We start from the raw sequence: 19855 nt of genomic DNA, 5'->3' as shown, positions 1-19855 counted from the left end.
TACAGTGATGCAAAATGCGCGCACAGCCGATGCTGTAAAGTCTAACATAACAGTACCTGTTAGCGGCGGGTTAACAGCGGTGTATCATTTACGCAAGCGCCCGCTACGGCGCGCCACACTCGAATCATTCGTGTCGTGACAGTCAAACCGTGCAGACGTCTTAAGTTTTTTGTGGCTCTCGTGTGTGTTTAAAAGCAATTGTTAATTAGTAAACTGGGCTTACACAGACATCAGTAAAAGAGAGTAAGAGCGCGCGCGCACACACACACGCATACCGAGAGTCGTGAAAAACCAGCTTAGAGCGAGCTGACAAGTGTGTGTCTAGCGAACAGCATCCGCGCTGTGCCGTGCAACGGAAAGAGTCAAAGCTACCTGTTTTGTTTTTGGTCACGTCTTCGGGCGTCTCAGAGCGCAGCGCCAAATAGCTCAGCGGCAGCTTTTCTTCAACAGTTTAAAAGTTACTGTTGCAGTCGTTGTACAAATAATCAGCAGTAGGGTGTGGTGCAATATATTTATATTTCTGTACACCAAAGCAAAAGAATGTGGCAAGCTGAGCCCTTGAAGATTAACAATTTGTGGTATGCATCGCTGCTGCTGCTGGTTGCACTCGCCACGCAAGCACAGGCGCAGAGGACGCCCACGATTTCCTACATAACACAGGAGCAGATCAAGGATATTGGCGGCACTGTTGAATTCGACTGCTCGGTGCAGTATGCCAAAGAATATAATGTGCTCTTCCTCAAGACAGACTCAGATGCCGTCTTCCTCTCAACGGGCTCCACGCTTGTGATTAAAGATTCGCGCTTCTCACTGCGCTATGATCCCAACTCTTCCACGTACAAGCTGCAGATCAAGGACATACAGGAAACAGATGCGGGCACCTACACCTGTCAGGTTGTCATCTCCACCGTGCACAAAGTGAGCGCCAATGTGAAGTTATCGGTGCGTCGTCCGCCCGTCATCTCCGACAATTCGACTCAATCGATTGTGGCCAGCGAGGGCAGCGAGGTGCAAATGGAGTGTTATGCCAGCGGTTATCCAACACCGACCATCACATGGCGTCGCGAGAACAATGCCATTCTGCCAACGGGTGAGTCTCTTTTTAATTATTAACTAACCAACACTATTAGCTGACCCCCCCAAACACCCCTGTGCCAGGCGTTTAACCCAGCGTCTGATACATTTACATGAAATGTCTGTCTGTTTTTGGGGCGCTGTCCTCTCTTATGGTATTGCTCCCTCTCTCTCTCTCTCTCTGGCTCCCACTTGCTGGGCATGTGTGTGTGACCGTGACTCACTCAGGCGTCACCGTTGGCGTTTGTTTATTTGCCTGTTCTAGACTTTATATTGTTGTATGTTTGCTTTGCGTGTTTTGCATATATTCATTTCCCACCTGTTTTCAACAGCCCTTTTCAGTTATTTTTCTTGCCCGTTTCTCATTTGAAAGCGCATTTTTGTCTTATATATTTTATAAAGCGTTAAGCTCGGCTTAGCTGGCGCGCTCTATCTCTCTCTCCCGCGCGCTCCCACACCCACACATATGCAGCTGCGCTCTCTCCATTTTCGTGTTGTGCTTTGTTGTTGTCTTTGCTTTCTTTGGAAATGCCCAGCAACTTGACATTTTATTGCATTTGTTATTGTTGCTGGGAAAAGCTAATAAAATAATTTTGCAGCCAACAGGTAAGGAGACTAGCGACAAGGTCAATACTAAGCCACTACAGGTGCACATTTATCCCGTATTCTACCTGTTCTAAACACCTTGCATGCCATAAACGCGCCGCTTGCACATCCATAATTGATTTTTAAGTCTCGCTGCGCATTTAACAAGATTGCCGCGTCATTTGCCAGCAGCAGCAGCAGCAGCGGCAGAGGCAGCGCAGCATCGGCAATTAGTGTCACTAATCCTCTCAAGCTGAAAACCGAATACTAAGAAATGCGTGTACTTATGCATGTGTGTGAGTGTGTGTGTCTAAATGCAATTACAAATGGGTAAAAAAAAAAACAAAAGAAATACTAAAGCTGCACAATTTTTGGCTTAGGCTGCGGCTTAATGTCGTTGGGATTAAGTGTTGCACCGTTTCCGACTCTCAGACGCCACCAAATTTGAGTATATCTAATCTGGAAGCCCTTAAATCTCAGATTAACTATTGCAGTAATAGATTGTAACTATTGTAGTAATAGATACAGTAATAGATATCGATAGCATGCCCGGCTTGCATTTAATCGATAAGAAAATGTATCGATATGCGGTCTGTTTAGCATATATCAGAGCTTAAAAGAACAAGACACACTGTTTTCTTGTAGGTATAGATTTGGGCTCTCTTTATTTGCACACATTTGGCCATACTTTTTTTAATTTTTACGCACGCATTCTCCATTTTGTAATTGTGAATATAAAAGAAAGTTAAATTGTTTGCAAACGCAGCCTGCCGCAGAGTTTAAGGTGTTGCTCCCAGTGGAACACTCGCGACAAGAACACTCTCACTTATTTACTTCTAAAACGTTGATAAATTAAGGTAAATGCCGCTTTTATTGCTTTAATTGAATAGTTTTATCTGAAAGGAAATCCACGAATCAAAAACAAAATGGCTTGATTTGGGCCTGGGCACACCCTGTCCATTAAACACACTTTTCAAACATTTCAACGATCAACTTGTGCCATCTTTAATTACTTTAGCCTTGACTTGCCTAAAATGTGCACGGTCATTGAAGCGTCTATTAATCGGGTATCCAGTTTGTATGGATTGGGTGGGTGTGTGCTCGGCAAGATTGTTCCCTTGCCGGGCTGGGCACTTGAAACCGAAAGCTACTTAAGGCCTGGAACTGTTTGTTTGGGGTTTTGGGCACAATAGCTGGGCTACGCTTGAGGAACTTACTTCAATGTCAGCACTGGCTAGATGTGTATATATACATATATATATGTATATATATGGTACAGTATACACAGTAAATCAAAGGTAAATCAACCTTTGAGCAGGAGCTCAGAGGCAGTAGCAGCAGCCGCCCCTGTGCGGAGTTTCACACGTTTTTTTAACGCTCTAATTTAAAGCGCTTGGGCAAACAAAAATCCGCGCCAAGCTTTGAAATGCGCCAACGAGCCATGAGCGTGGAGAGTGATGGAAGCGGGGTGGGGGGGGGGGGGGGGGGGTGTAAGGAGTGCAGAGGCCTGCACTAGAGATGCTTTTATGCAGCAGGATTCGCATTGCGAGGCATTCGACAACTTCAGCACGCGCAATTGCTTCCGCAACTTGAAAACGTTCCACGCAACCGTTTGATGGTGACTGCAGAAAGGGCAGCGTGGCGAGAGGGGGAGAGGGGATAGGGGGGTAAAGGGTGAGAGCAGAGACCCGGGCATATGAGTGCGGGCCAAAGGCAAACATATTCCGGCGTAAAGCCAGGCAGGAGGCAGGGGGCAGGAGGCGTTACTGTGTATCAGACACGGTTACGGCTTGGGTGGGTACAGTGCAACAAAAACAAAATAAACAACAACAACAACAACCAGAAGAAGAAGAACAACAACTGTTAAGGCCATGTCGAATGCGCTGAGCCCCGTTCAGCGCCCCTTCGCGCGCATAATTTGTATTTTGATAGCCGGCAAATACAATGCACACAATATACTACATATACAACATATACAATATGCACAACATATATAATATATACAAAATATATATGAATTACAAGCCAAAAAGGTAAAAAACACGATACAAACAATGGGCGCTGCGAATAAACCCCCTCTAAAAACCCGCTCTTATGCGTCCCTCTTCTGTTGTAAATGCAAACAAACCGAGGCCAGAAAGAACGTTGCTCGCCGCAGCCGCTTCTAAGCAACCCCTGCCCGGTCAGACGCCTAGGCCAGGCCAGCGGCAGGGGCTGGGCAGGGACTACGGGATTGGGCTACGCCTTAGCCGCGAGCGCGCTAAAAAATGAGAAAACAAAACAGGGACACGCACATAAACAAACGCAGGAGGAACCCCTAATCAGGCGCTTCCGTTGCCGGTCTTTAGCGCGCAAAAAAAATAAATATATACACAAGTATAAGGGCTAGCCGAACTAGTAGATGCCCTGTAAAAAGAGGAGTATGACAATAGAATTCGTATTCACCATTCTTTGAAGCTGTTTTTTTCAGTCCCCTCACATTGAAAGTTTCATTCTTAAATAACTTTTTCTTTGTTGTGCGATCTGCTATGAAACTTGCTGGGTATCAAGATGGATTTAAAAGCTTCGTACGCATATGTACATACAAGAACCTCATTTTCGACCGATCGTTCCTATAGCAGCTATATGATATAGTGTTCCGATCCAGCCAATTCCGGCATATGTACTCTATGCAACAGGAAGAGGGACGAAAGCTTTAAAACTGAGAGACTAGACAAATGGACAGAATATAGAATAAAGAATATATTTTATCTTCAACTGCCCGAACAAACAACATACCCCTCTCCAATGCTTACAGGGTATTCTAAGCGAAGGGTGCGCCCTGTCGCGATCTTTAACTCGGTGCAAGGGCCAATTTGTGCGTTGCCAAGCAAATCGATTGGGCCTTAATAACGTTAAAGCGTCAACAGAATAAATATTGGCAGCATGTGCGTTGCTTGCACCTGGCTAACTGCCCTACCCTACCCTACCCTACCCTGCCCTATCTCCCCTCCCCGTTGCCCATCTGCACACTTGTTTAGCGATGCAAAAGTTGCATTGGCCAATAATTTATTTATGAGTTAACTGCATTGCGTTTTGCCATAATAATAAAACTCACCTTGGCCCAACTCGAGCCTCACGTGAGGCCAGCCAAATTTGGGTTTCGAATGTTGTGTGTCCGGCTTTTCAAATTTTTTGAGCTGCGTTTGCTCAAAAATAAAGCAATAAAGAAATGAAATGAAATGAAAACAAACAACGCGCATCCATTCAAATTTGCAACGCTCGCAATTTGTTGTTTATTTCTTATTAATTCTGCAGCTGTTGCCAGCAGAACGAGGGCAGTTCAAATAATTATGCGATTAAATAGAAATCATCTAGTATTTTATGTCCATAAGCCAGTTGAAGCAGAAGATCCTCAATTCGTTTTAGTAACCTATTTCGAAATAGACTTATGTATTATTGCCTGTGATAAGCCACATAATCCATAGTTTAAATACCAAATTTAAGCATTAAAACTCGATAACTTTTTAAACTGTAAATAGACTGTAGAGAGATGAGATATGGGCATAGATACTTTTTGGTTTAGATACTTTTCTGAGGGGCTTCTCGGAGCTTCGAACCGTAAACTTCTTGCCTAATATGCCATAACCTTGGTCACAGCGCTACGCAAGTTTCTAATTTAGAAAATAAATAACTAAACTTCATGTTAAAAATTTAAAAAATTTATATTTAACAATTCCTTTGATTATGTGAACACTTTGGGTAATATTTAAGTTTCACTCTTCTCTCTTTTTGTTGAATTCTTCCTATTAAATAGCTAGGTCTATGCATACGCCCATTCTGTGGGTTCGAACCCTCAACTTTATGCTCAACTACTATACTTCCTTACTCAATGTTAAATTCAATTCAATTCCTTACATTATTGGAGCTTCGGGTAATATTTAACAGTCTGACCAACTCTTCTCTCTTCTTCCCAAACTCTGCTTATCAAAGCCATGATTTCTTCTTTTCGGGAGCTCGAAATCTATACCCTGAGTATGCCTTCGCTACATTCCTGACATTATTGCAATTTCAGGGCCATATTTAAGAGTCTCACTCTTCTCCCTTTGTGTCGCATTACCCTCGATCGTGCGGATCATATCTCTACTTATTCTCAATGCTTTGTTATGATGCCTAACAGGAAACATTTGGGATCTGCATGGGCATCATTAAGAGAGCACATTTCGTGCTGTTAAATAAACAATTACACAAAACATATCCGAATGTTTAGATCCCAATCGAGCGATAAGATCTAAGAAAAGCCAATTGACGCTAATTGGACAATAATGTGGAACTGAGCGAAAAGATCTGCTCTCCAGATAGTTGCATGTGTGTGATCGCTTGTCACATGAATCTTAAGCCCAACTTCCCCCCCCTCCCACTGCCAGAGTCAAAAATACCCCTTAAAAATAATGGATAGAGAGGGGAGCTACTTGAGCGTGAAAACGTTTATGCAAATTACAAGAACTCGAGTGCGTTTCGAGTGCTCCAATTGCGTAATCAAATACCAAAATACATTTTGCAATTTCAAAGTACATTTTTTTGGGGGTTCAAAGTATGTTTCTAGGGTGAACAATTGGAAGGGTCAAATATGGAAATTTTTATGAAATTTACGCTTAAAAATTTCGTTGCGCAATTGATGCGCCACTCGAAGCTCGCAACGGGGGGAGGGGTCGTGGCAAAATTGGCAAAATATATATGTATTTAATGAAAAATTGCTAGCATGCCACTCAACGAGTACCCCCCCCTCAGCCCTCAGCCCTCGCCCCCCTCGTTATACCCTTGTGGCAATTGGATTTCTGCATACACTTTTGCCACTGTCCAAATATTTGCAAGTAATTAAGTTTTTGCACACATGGAATTAAATAAATAAATGGGAAGAGTAACGAGGCAAGGAGTTTTATGTATTATTATTGCATATGCAAGCATAATTCCTGTCCCCCCCTCTCGCCCTCTCTTCTTTCCTGGAGCGGAAGTGTACACAACAATGTTGCATTCTGTGTGTGTGTGTGTGTGTGTGTGTGCTTTATGCATTATGGCGCTCTGTTCTAGTTGCAAATACAAAGGGCGAAGCAAGAAACAAGTTGAGTACTGCTAGACTCAGAGATACCCTGTTTACAGTTGCGAGTTGTTGCATTTCTATATCTTCCATTTCCTTACCTCAGGCATTTACTCTTCCTCTAGACTCTGAGATATCCTGTTTACAGCTTCGAGTTGTTGCATTTCTATATCTTCCATTTCCTTATCTCAGGCATTTACTCTTCCTGCCTCTACAACTCACTCTGAACAATGCATTCTTTAATAACTCGGGTATTCCTTGTTCGATTGTCATAAACTCTTTCTAGCCTGAGTATAACAGTCAACTGTGTGTGCATACCAAAAATTGAGTGCATATCTCTGAAAATAATATATTTCTGCACACTCTGAACAATGCATTCTGAAATAACTCGGGTATTCCTTGTTCGATTGTCATAAACTCTTTCTAGCCTGAGTATAACAGTCAACTGTGTGTGCATACCAAAAATTGAGTGCATATCTCTGAAAATAATATACATATTTTTTGTTAGAGTCGGAGCTGCCTTCTTTTGTCTGCCCTTTATTTTTGCCCATTTACTGTAGATACAGTGCACAAGAACTAACAAGCACAAACACCAAGAAGAACAACAATAATATGATGACGTACTGAAAAACTTGTTTATGAATGTTGGTTGCTGGGGCAACGACCACATGACAAAGCGGGCCCACAAACTAGCAACTCGCAACGGGCAACGGGCAACTAGGGATTGGTAACTGGTCACTGCGAGGCAGAGGGTCTTCGGCCGCTCTGTACTTTGACTTGGCTGGAAAGTAAAGCGGCGAGTGCAGCCAATCGGCCGAAAGTGGCCAACTAACTTGTTAGTTAATTGCTTGGGCTTTTACTATATATTTTACAGCCTAGCCCCATTTTGTGGCTATGACAATGGGCAAATGATTTGGCTGTAGCCAGCAATTCCCATGGTCTGTGATCAGGTTAAGCCTGGATTTTCGTTAGTACAAGCGAGAAATTTAAAAGATTTCAAGTGTATTAAGAGTTATTTCATGTAAAAGTTAAAGACTTCTCGAGTTTAACGCTTACTGTTAGCTCGATAAGCTTAACAGCTCTAGCTATGTTATTAACGTGCTATGTTAATGCTAAATGTTAGAATCAGCTTAATCTTCTCTTTACATGAAGGTTAAAATGTGTGTTTAAATCAATTTTAACTTTCACATATAAAACAAATGAGAAATGTATAAAATTTTGTGAATTTTATTACAGAATTCTCCAGTTTTTTAACGCTTACCGTTATTCCTATAAGCTTAACAGTTCAGGTTATGTTCATAACATGATATGTTAAGCCTAAATCAGCTTAACATTCGGTCTTCTCTTTACATAAATCTGATAAAATTGTGTTTTAAACCAATTTTAACTTTCACACATAACCAAATTGTGGGAAATTTATAAAAACTAGTTTTTTAAGCTCACATTGCATTTTGTCGCCATTTTGTGGATTTACCTTTTGGCTGTAACCTCTTTTTCCGCTCAGCCAAAGTAAACGCAATATATATGTATATGTGTATTTATGTAGATCTCTCTCTGTGTGTGTGTTGGGTCCCTTTGGGTCTACTTCCATTGTGCATTGCGCTTATCACACAAAATTCACGTATTTCCCGGCAATTTCATTATTTACTTAGCACTTTCGGCGTCGTGTAGCACGTCACACAGAGGACCGGCTTTTTAATCCTTATCAGACACGGGTCCTGGGTACAGAGTATTTCCCTCCCTACAACTCTCGCGCCGTCGCGTTTCTATTTGTGTTTATTTTCAGGATTTACGCATATTTGTTTAGGAACGCAACATTCACTGTCGGATTTATTTTGATACTTTATTGTAATTGCGATTTTAATAGCTGTTACTTGAGATTTGGATTTCTTCAAACTATTTACCATCGAGTGTTATATGATGCGCGGGGTACAGTGAAGCACAGAGTTGACGGCGACATAAATTCAATTACACGACATTTTTCCAAAAAAATAAAAAATCAAAAACTGTGTAAAACTCAATTGTGTTGAGCCTTTTGTGAGGCTTTGGACATGGGCTCAAGTTCTTGAGTTGCTCTGCATTTTAAAGAGTGTCCGTTTGTGTGTGTGAGAGAGGGTGTGTGTGTGTGAGAGTGTGCGTGTGTGCGTGTGTGTACAATCCAATAAATGGCATGCCGGGTAGCTATAATGTGCTCTACTCGAAGAAATCACTTTTCAAAAGTCAACAACACAATGTCTACCCGAAGGGGCACTGGAGGGGGGGGGGGGGGCAAGAGTACAGCAGGGAGGAGGAGGAGGAGGAGGAGGTGGTTTTTTTTTGCTGTGAGGGTGATTCGAGTCTCGCCAGCGTCCGGAGGGTGTCTGCTTTGTGGGTTGTGCGGTTGTCCCTGCTGTTGTTGAAGGTTGAAGGTTGATGCGTTAGCCACCAAAGTGGGTTCATTCACATGTCTCAAGAGCTTGTTATATGCTCAATATATGTGTGTGTGTGGAAGTGTGTGTGAGGGTGTGTGCAGCACAAGAAGAAGAAGGTGACTACTCATAATGTTGATGTTGCCTGATGAGTTTTGGGTGACAAAACAGGAAGAGGCGACAAATTTGCAAAGGCATGCAATTTTTAATAAGAACAACAGAGTGCAAGAGAGAGAGGGTAAGAAAGAAAGAGGGAGAGAGGGAGAGATGATGCTGCAATTTGTTGAACAGACTTTGCGGCAGCTGCATTTGCTGCATGTCATCAGACATCAGGTGTATTCCGCTCAACCTCAAGTAACTTGACCTCTACAGCAGCTGCCTGGCTGAGACTTGACTCGAATAATGCTTGGGTATTGTTGGAAGACATACTATAAAATCTAAGATATTCTTGCGCTATAAGAACTAGAACTTTAGAACTAGAGAGCTAAACTTACCCTAGATCAAGTTGAACTCAAGCATATATCAAAACTGTCTAAATTGCAGCTCAGTTTGTCAACCTATAGATGAATATTTAGGAAGTAAATTCCATGAGATTGTCAACTTATAGATAAAATGCTTAAGAAGTAAATTCCAAACTCACTTAGAGCGTTATCTTGTAGCTAAGGCATCGATATTTATGTTTCCAACCTCAAGTAACTCGAATTCTAGCGCAGCTTAACAGCTTAAACTTGTTGTATGAACAGCTGAAATAAGAAATCTAACTAATTTACCAGGGAAACACTTAAAATTATTATTGATCCGGCTAAAAGTGAACAAATTTGCTTGCCTAACTCTTAAAACTCGACTTTTAAAAGAAATTAAAAGCAGAAATAGTTGTAAATGTAGTATAACTAAAGAATATGTCAAATGTGCGGGAATAAAAACAATACGGATTGTTAAATTTTAGTTCTTATAGCGAAAAATGATATTTCTAACTCATGTAACTCGTGTTCTAGATGAGTTTATCTACGACATACTCTAAATATAATATACAAGCAAAACAACTCGACCAAAAGAAGAGTTTTAAATGCGAAGTTCGCTTTGGGCAAGAATTAAAGTAAGGAATATCTCGAGGTACAGCAAAGTTGATGGACTGTACTAGCTTAAAGAGGGGGATGGGTATATGGATATCAATGCTGTTAGAAACCGGAACCAAGTCAAGGTATCATCTACGAAATACTCCAAATATAATACAAGCAAACTAATTAATTACTCAACACATATAACTCGACTAATAGAAGAGCTGTAACTATGTATGAAGTTCGCTTTGGGCAGGGAATAAACTAAGGTATATTTCGAGGAATAAAAGAAATAAATTTGTCGGACTGAACTCTTTTATGTGGGGTATATGAGCTATATGCTATCAGAAACGGAAAGGAAGGCATACTCTACGAAATACTCCAAATATAATACTAACTAAATAACTCGACTCAAAGAAGAGCTGTAACTATGAAGTTCGCTTTAGGCAGCAATTCAACTAAGTTCTATTTGTAGGTTTATCAAAGTCCACGAACTGCACTTGTCTAAAGAGTTATAAGCACATGATATGTGTAGTATATGGACTCAATGCTAACAGAAACCGAAACCAAATGAAGGCATAAAAATCTCTCGAAAAAAATGGAACCACAAAATGTCGAAAAAAAAAGTGAAAATTGCATTAGAGGCAAAAACAACGTGTGCGCAGTTTTTAATTGGATTTTTGCTAGGCCAGAGCCGGAGATAGAGAGACAGAGAGGGGGAGGGAGAGGGAGAGGGAGAGAGGGAGAGGGAGGGATAGGGGGAGACATGAGTCCCGGAGTGAAGTTTGTGGTCTGGAAGTGTGCAGCGGGCGCAAATAATATGGAGCGTCATTAAAAGCTCAGCCGACGGTTGACGTTGACGTCGACGTCGACGTTGACGCTTTGATTATGATGAGTCACACGTGGTTCTTGTTGTTGTTCTTGTTGTTGTTGTTGTTGTCGTGGTGCATTAACATTCATAATTTCCACCTGGCAACGTTGCATAGAACCCAACCAAACCAAATCCAACCAAACCTCACCTTACCTTACCTTACCTTACCTTACCTTACTTTACCTTACCTTAACCTCGTCCTCCCCCCCTTGTAACTGTGTTGACATTTGAAGAGTCGCCGTTTTTCTTGAGCGCTTTTCTCCAGCGGCAAACTTCATTTCGTCAAGCCGTTTTGTTTGCAGCGTCGCCAAAAAGAAAAGAAAATATGAAAAACCATGCAGGAAATTGAAAGGGAAAAACAAATATGGCCGCAGGCAGTTCGAACCAGTAACTGGTTAGAGGAGGAGACGGGCGGGCAGACACTTTTTTTGGGCACGTTTTTCCGTCGAATTTCAAATTTGCGTCGTCGTCTCTGTTGCTTTTGATTGGTGCGAATAGATTTTTGCATGGCATTTAATTTCCATTTCCTAACGGGCCGCAACGGTGGTTGTTGCAGGCCCAAAATGGCGGCCTCTCTAATCGTAGTTTACCGTATCAAAAAAAAATACATATATGAAGAGCAACCCTTCAATTTCCAACTTGTCACAAATTTTCCAAGCCAGCGCGCAGCGAAAAATAAAAAAAAAATAGAAAAAGAAATTTAAATAAAACTAAACGTTGGCGATAAACAAAATTGTTGAAAGTTGTTGCCTGGGCCAGGTGTTAGGGGAGGGGCGGGGCGTTGACTTACCCTATAAAATATGGCTCAAAACTCAACAGCTTGGACATTTTTTGACGGCTCGCTGAAAGTCACTCAAGCGTCTGCCAGTTGAACCACGCTTTGAGAACCTGCCTGAAATATTTGTCGACGGGGTTTTCATACACTATACGCGGGGCATTTCGATTGTGGCGTGAAGCGTGTAATTCCTAGTCGAAGATAGGGTACATATAGAAGGGTTAAAGCTAACTAATTTACTGATTGATTGATTGATGATTGATAATCAATGCACAGTCGAAAAGCATTCAGCTAGAACGCCCAATTCAAGTGTCTGAAAGCTCGTTGATGCTATTAGAACATTGTGTATTCTAATTAGGCTTTTAGCATTTCATTTTCCTAATTTGAAGCATTAAATAATAAGGACCATTAATAAATAAAAAAAAATTGATGCGATTTTCCACATTAAACTTGAGCCGGGCAACGTCGGGTTATTTTAATATATATAGCCATATATCACACAGTTGCCAATTCGTACGTGCAACGCCGGGTTATTGCCTAGAATAACAAGCTGTTTATACATTTTCCCAGCTAGTTTAACAATTCGGATATAGACGCAATTTTCCACATTATACACTTGAGCCGGGCAACGTCGGGTTATTTAAGCATATAGACAATTGCCTGAAAGTCCAGCCATATATCACACATTTGCCAATTGACCCGGGCAACGCCGGGCTATTGCCTAGCTCTACATAAATTTCTCTAGCTAGTTTCAACAATACACAACACATTTTTGCTGTATTTGCCGGCAAGTGTATTCAATTGTCGGCGTTCTTTAGATATATTTTTCATTGCTCTTGCTTCAGTTTTAAAACTTCTCCCCTCTCCCTTCTCCCTTCCCTACCCCTCCCTTAGACTAGAATGCATTTCCTCTGAGTCGGCATGTTTTGTGAAGGCCTCTACAAAGAGGCCCTGTTACAATTCGCATCCTTTTTTTTTTTTTCGTATACCTTTGTGAGGGCTCAGGTAATACCTGCTGCTGCTGCTGCTGCTGCTGTTACCTGTGATGTGCCTCAAAAGGTTGTCTCTGCTGCTGCTGCTTCTTCTTCTCACCTTGCCCTTGCACTTTGCACAATTTTCATTTTCTTCTGTGTCTTCTGCTGCTGCTGCTGCTGCCTTTAACTGACAATTTATCTCTGGCTGTTTGCCCAAGGGACGGACCGAGTTGTTGTTGTTGCTGGCCCAGACAGGTTCCTTAGCCTGGCTTAAACAAATGCTCCTCGGCTGTCTGATTTTTCATTACCAGCGCCCGGTCGCTCGCAGCGTGTGTTTGTGTTTTCCTTTCATTAGTTGGCTGCAGTTGCAGCTCACAGTTTTTCCTGCTCGTCATGCATCCTCCTCCTCCCTTCAGCAAAGTGTTTTTAATTCTCTCATTAGTAACTGAAATTACAACGCCAACATTTAGACTCTGACTCTGGCTGGAGAGCAAAAGCCAGCGTATGCATCATTTCCGGCTAAAGCGAGAGACAGAGAGAGAGTGAGGAAGAGAGAGAGGGGGAGAGCATGCATTAGCTCCATTTGTAACATTTCCCCCGTATATCATTTTCAACTGAATGCGGGCTCGTTAATTGATGTTGGTGTCAGCTCCATTTCCAGTCATCTTCTCAATTTGTCATATCACAATAACGTGTTATTACACGAGCAATCAGTTTAGTAGTCGGTTGGACTCGGCAAATTAAAGGGTAACAGTAGTTAGTACTTGAATTAGTTTACGTTCTGATATATGAATTGAAATTTGTTTTTAACTTTCCTATTTCTAAATGGATTTGATGATGGATTTGAACCGGCGAACTTTCGCTTAATTGTCCGACGCTCAAAAACCTAAGCTAGCATGATGTACAAGAGAAGAGAAGGGAGAAGAAGGAAGAAGTTAAGAAGGAAGAAGAGAAAAAGGAAGAGTAAAAGGAAGAAGAGAAGAAAGAACAAGTGAAGAGAAAATTTAAGAAGAGAAGTGAAGAAGCGATAATAAAAGTGAAAAAAGATTAGGCTAATGTAAAAAAGAGAAGATAAGAGAAGTGAAGTGAAGAAAAGATTAGAAAACGGAAGAGAAGAGAAGCGAAGCATAGTCAAGAGAAGAACGGAGACAGGAAGAAGGAAGAAAAAAGAGAAAAGGAGAGTAGAGTTGAGAAGAAGAAAGAAGAAAAGAGAAGAGTTGGGAAAAGAAGAGAAGCAAAAATAGAAGTGAAAAAGGGAGAATAGAAGATGTGATAAGATTGGAAATTAGACAAAAAAATAATAAAAAATAAGAGACAAGTCGAAAAGAACAGAAAGGAAAAGAAAAGAGTAGAAAGAAACGAACAGAAATCCTTTCTGAAACAAAAAGAGAAGAAAAAATAGAATAGAGAAGCGAAGATAAGTGAAAAACCGGGGAATAGAAGGAAATATAAGCTAATTAGTTGTTTTTCTGTGTTCAGAATCGTTAGGCCAATGTTATGTCAGCTGAAATTGTAATTACAATAGTCGAACAGCCGAACAGTCGCTTATCGAAAGGCAAACGTGAGGTTCTTCAGTTATTCCGCCTTGTTTCGGAATGATATATGAGCTGGAATTGTGTAATTAGTGCAGTCAAAGGGTCGACATGCAGTTCTCTCTCTCTCTCTCTCCGCATTGTTTATCCTGCACACATTCCGGATTGATATATGATCCGAAACTGAATTAACCCTAATTAACGCCACTTCACAACATGCACAACAATAGACGCTCTCTCTCTCTCTCGCATAGATCATGTTCGTGCCACAGGATCGCATTCATCTAACAAATATGAGTCGAGTTTTTCTTGTTCAGTTTTCTAAGGCTTAATAAATTTAACCCAAAATGTCAGAAAGAGTCAACATTTGAGCACACATCTTGTGCATAGATTGTAATTCTTGACTTTAATTACAAACATGCCCACAAAATGAGTCTCTCTCTCCCTCTCTCTCTGTCTCTTGAGACAAAAGAAAGCTGCGACTTGAGACTCGTTTTGCATACTTAATAGCTAATTAAATATTTTTTCTTTATTTCTGCTTCTTGTTTTTTTTTGCCCGTCTGCCACGCCCCAATTAAGCGCATGCGCGACCTCTGCGGAATGAAATTTGTTTGTTTCTCTGTTTTTTTATTAGCAATTTTTTAAACACTTTTTTCTCATTTAGCTAACGGGCCAAAAAATGTGTCGTGTTCGACCTGACCTGCATCTCATTTCATGCAACAGCTAACAAAATTCAACATTTAATACTTGACTCTGTCATTGCGGGTAATGGAAATGGAGAAATGTAAAAATGGGAATCGGGAATCGGGAATGGAAATGAAAATGAAAATGGGCACATTTGTTATGGCAGCTGCGTGTGCAGCTCAAGCTGAGCCTGAGACACGATCTGTCACGCTGTTGCACTTGGTACGCTTCCAGTGACACGTTCCCCAAAAACAAAAGCCACAATTTGTGCGCATACCCTGTAAATGAGCTGAGCAATGTGCTTGATAGAACTGATAGAAATGTTTGCTAAAGGCAAGAAACGGAACCTTTAAAAGTCGTCTCGTTCAAATAAGGAAAAGTTTTAAATTTTGACAGTTGTAGGAAGTGCATTTGTATACTCTGTTGTCAACGTAAAGAAGAGTATATCCGTCAAATATCTAATGAAAATAACCCAAAGTAAACATAAACTTCAAGTATAGTATGCAGGGATTTTTGAAATCAATCGTTTTCCATCCATTTTCCACATTTGCGGGTGGAATTGGATAAAGCGACGTCCCTGTGATTATTAATCAGGGGTAGATCATCAATCAGTCAATCAAAAGTTTTTGATGTAAACATAACTCAATTTAAGCTCAGCTAAATAAACCATTTTCCATTCACTTTCCACATCTGCAGGTGGAATTCGCCAAAGCCCCGTCTCACAAATGTCTGCCCAGCTCTTACGATTTGTGCTGTGGGTAGATCAACTATCAGGGGTAGATCATCAATCAGTCAATCAGAAGTTTTTGATGTAAGCATTGCTCAATTTAAGCTCAGCTAAATAAACCATTTTCCGCTCATTTTCCACATTTGCGGGTGGAATTCGCCAAAGCCCCGTCTCACAAATGTCTGCCCAGCTCTTACGATTTGTGCTGTGGGTAGATCAACTATCAGGGGTAGATCATCAATCAGTCAATCAGAAGTTTTTGATGTAAGCATTGCTCAATTTAAGCTCAGCTAAATAAACCATTTTCCGCTCATTTTCCACATTTGCGGGTGGAATTCGCCAAAGCCCCGTCTCACAAATGTCTGCCCAGCTCTTACGATTTGTGCTGTGGGTAGATCAATCATCAATCGTAGATCATCAATCAGTCAATCAGAAGTTTTTGATGTAAGCATTGCTCAAATTAAGCTCAGCTGCCATTCAGATCTAGATCTAGATCTACTTTAAGGCCCGTGTGTTAGCTTTACAGGGTATTTGCTAGTGCAGCAGTCAGCAATTAAATTCTGGCTACATGTTTGACACTTCGTTGACCAACTGTGCACACATACATATGTTCCATAAACGTGATTCGTTTCGGGCTAATTAAACAAAAGGCCCAAGCTTCAGTTGGATTTTCTTCGGTCTCCGATGACTTGTCTCAATATTGAAATGAATTTCTGTAATTCATCCAGCCCGCATCCAGAGTGCATCTGAGGTATTAAAATTGAACTATGCAATTCAATTGTCGTCAGGCGTTGCTCCCAAGCCCCTTTCACCCTTTCACCCCCCTCTCTGGCTACGCCCCTGCCTCTGCCTCTGCCTCCTCTGTCGATTCAATTTGAATCAAATGCATTTTACTTCGACTCCCCAGCGCAATTAATTTGAAATGTTTCAGCCGAATGAGCAGATGCCTATGTACATATATGTACAATGTATACTTCACATCCCTTCGCCCCCGCCCCCTTTGCCCGCATGCATTTTGCATAGGTTCCATAAAGCATATTTCCGAGCATTCCGAGAGCTGTACACGGTCAACGCTCCTCGTGCTCAGCTTTTGATAGTTTGTGTTGCTTGTCAATTGTTTCGAGCCTCAATTGCCAAATGTTTGAAGAGCCGCAAATGCGCTCGAGCTAGAGATGAGCGCTTGCTGCATTTATTTCGACACGATTCGAACACGACACGAGACGAACACGACAAAAACACGACACGAGACGAGACTTTTGCCTTTTGCCAATTGTTTGAAGAGCCGCAAATGCTTTTGAGCTAGAGTTGAGCGCGTGCTGCATTTATTTCTAATCTAGTTGACACGACACGAAACAAACACGACACGACACGAGACAAACACGAGACTTTTGCCTCAATTGCCAAATGTTTGAAGAGCCGCAAATGCGCTCGAGCTAGAGATGAGCGCGATGAGTCGACACGAGACAAACAAGAGACGAACACGACACGAGATGAACACGACAAAAACAAGACACGAGACAGGACTTTTGCAAACATATATACATTTCTTATCAATTTATCTGATGCTATTGAACCTAGAGCCTTGCTAGTTCTTACACAAACTCGTATATAAAACCTCATCAGATAATGTGTAAAGATATTTGCAAAACACGCCCATTAAGGGGCGGCATAAACAGCCTCTTTCATTATTAAATTGTCCCCTTTGACCTGAACATTTCTCATAATCATTTGAATCTCCGATGGAAATATATTTCAATTGCGTTTTGTTTTCCTTTGACATTTCTTAAAAAAAAAATTCATTTGATTTGTCAACACGACACGCGCTCAACTCTAACCTAACTTATGCACCTGGCGCCGGGAGCAGGGGCGGGGGAGTTGGGGGGGGGGGGGGGTGCTGCACAGGTAATCGACAGGGCGCATTGCACTCGTTTCAACTTCCGGTTATGAACTGAACCGAATGCTGCCTCTGCTGCAGTTGCAGTTGCTGTCGCACCTTTTGCACTCGCATTCGGATTCCCATTCACGTTTACGCTTCAGTTGCTTGAATCTACCCCCCCCCCCCCCTTCGTCCTCCCACACACCCCCTTTTACCTAGTTTGTGCTCGCGCAATTGTAAGTGCGCGCTTTTCAAAAATTAGTTGGCAAAAAACGTTGCCGCATGTCTAAATGGTTTGCTGCGCTTGTTAAAGGTCATTAACGTGGCCATTGTTATAGAGACACTCGACCTGGGAATTTGAATGCCAGTTAGAGTGCACGACTAGCAGATACCCTAGGCCATGTGAAGAGTGGCCCTGAATAAACATTCCTCACATGCATTTGTCCCATCTTTAATATGGCATCCAAATCCAAGTAAATGTCAAGAGCTAAGACTGTGCCTTCAAAGAGTATTAAAATAAATACATTTATAACATATTATACCATGCGAGACTCTATATACCCTATATATGGAGTCTTTAGCTCTTTTAATCCTTGAGCTATGCCCATTCAAAATTTCGGATACGAACAGATAGACGGACAAGAATATATATGTATATATAGATGCCTCCTCCCGCCTGTTACATACATTAACAAAAAACCAGCATACCCCTTCTTACCCACTTTCGATGCGTGCGTGGTATCAAAAGGTCACCCGTCATTTGCGGCGCCTCATTAAAATCAGATTTTTCCGAGTGCACAAACACAAAAGCCGCAACATTTGAACATTTAAACATTTAACTCCCATTGATAGCCGGACGCACTTGAACACCCTTTGCTAATGACTGTCTCTCTCCCTTTCCAGATAGCGCCACTTATGTGGGCAACATTTTGCGCATCAAGTCGGTGAAGAAGGAGGATCGCGGCACCTACTACTGTGTGGCCGACAATGGCGTCAGCAAGGGAGATCGTCGCAACATCAATGTGGAGGTGGAATTTGCGCCGGTTATAACGGTGCCGCGGCCACGTCTCGGCCAGGCGCTGCAATACGACATGGATCTGGAGTGCCACATTGAGGCGTACCCGCCGCCGGCGATTGTCTGGACCAAGGACGACATCCAGCTGGCCAACAATCAGCATTATACCATCTCGCACTTTGCCACCGCCGACGAGTATACCGATTCAACGCTGCGCGTCATCACGATCGAGAAGCGCCAGTATGGCGACTATGTGTGCAAGGCAACGAATCGTTTTGGTGATGCCGAGGCGCGTGTCAATCTCTTCGAGACGATCATACCCGTCTGCCCGCCGGCCTGCGGCCAGGCGTACTATGGCGGCGCCGAGCACATGGCCGCCTCGGCCTCTTCCTTGGCTCTACTGGGCCTCTTGCTGGCGCTGCTCTACACCAGATAAGCCAATCCGGCCAGCCAGCCAGCCCACCTCGACGCTCCATATCTAATCCATCAATCACAATTACGAATATATATATATCTGAAGTATATATAGCTACACATAATTAGACAACAGCTGTAGTAGAACCGCAAACTCTTATTTTAATTTGTGTTCTTGCTTCTATGTTTAAACCTTCTGTCGAATTACCATTTATCCAAGCTATAAAACGTCCAACCTTATGTTAAGTTAAGTCTAAGTTTCACTCAGAAATGAATCTTCTTTAATTGGGCCTAGAACAAACCCAGAAATCGACTCAAGTTTTCGTTCGTAAAAACCCGTCCGTTATATTTTTCTCTCTCTGTATATTTTTAAATAATTTTAGAACTAATATATATATATATTCTCAATATATGCATACATCACAACAGCAACAACAAAAAGTAATTCCATTCCGTTTACGAACAATCACATATTTATGAGAATATTTTATTTTTATTAAATAAATAATAAAGTATTTTCGTGCTGCTATATAATATGTAATTAGTCTCATAAAGATCTGCTCAAATCGAGATTCAAAGATACAATTACGAACGAACAAAAATCGTTGTGCATTCAATTTTAAGCGCAATTCGATATAAAGAACAAAACTTTTGTAGCCCATTTTCGAGCGGGTGTAAATAAAAATCATGCGACTTTTGTAATAAAAAAAAAAGAAAAACTTAAAATAAAGCGATAAAAAAATAAGTAAAAAACCAAAAAACCCAAACTTAACTTAAACTCTTAC

General features: G+C 41.6%; 1 protein-coding gene across 1 annotated transcript; it reads left to right on the top strand.

The window, feature by feature from the left end:
• Positions 1-125: 125 nt before the first annotated feature.
• Lac (Lachesin) lies at positions 126-19543 on the top strand. Its single transcript, XM_064691964.1, has 2 exons — positions 126-1090; positions 18545-19543. The coding sequence occupies exons 1-2, from the start codon at positions 541-543 to the stop codon at positions 19090-19092; spliced, it is 1098 nt and encodes a 365-aa protein (XP_064548034.1). The 5' UTR covers positions 126-540; the 3' UTR covers positions 19093-19543.
• The last annotated feature ends 312 nt before the right edge of the window (positions 19544-19855 follow it).

This window comes from Drosophila montana, unplaced genomic scaffold (genome assembly GCF_035044405.1).
Source record: "Drosophila montana isolate Dmon_TW-CO22-7 unplaced genomic scaffold, ASM3504440v1 contig_3469_1, whole genome shotgun sequence".
Taxonomy (NCBI): domain Eukaryota; kingdom Metazoa; phylum Arthropoda; class Insecta; order Diptera; family Drosophilidae; genus Drosophila; species Drosophila montana.
Note: the sequence above shows the minus strand (reverse complement) of the source record. Positions and strands in the feature narration are given on the sequence as shown.

Bases quoted from the DNA above. Each gene is read 5' to 3' on its own strand.
- Lac (XM_064691964.1), top strand. From the start codon at position 541: ATGTGGCAAGCTGAGCCCTTGAAGATTAACAATTTGTGGTATGCATCG. The intron at 1,091-18,544 runs GTGAGTCTCTTT...CTCCCTTTCCAG, and splicing joins CAATGCCATTCTGCCAACGG to ATAGCGCCACTTATGTGGGC.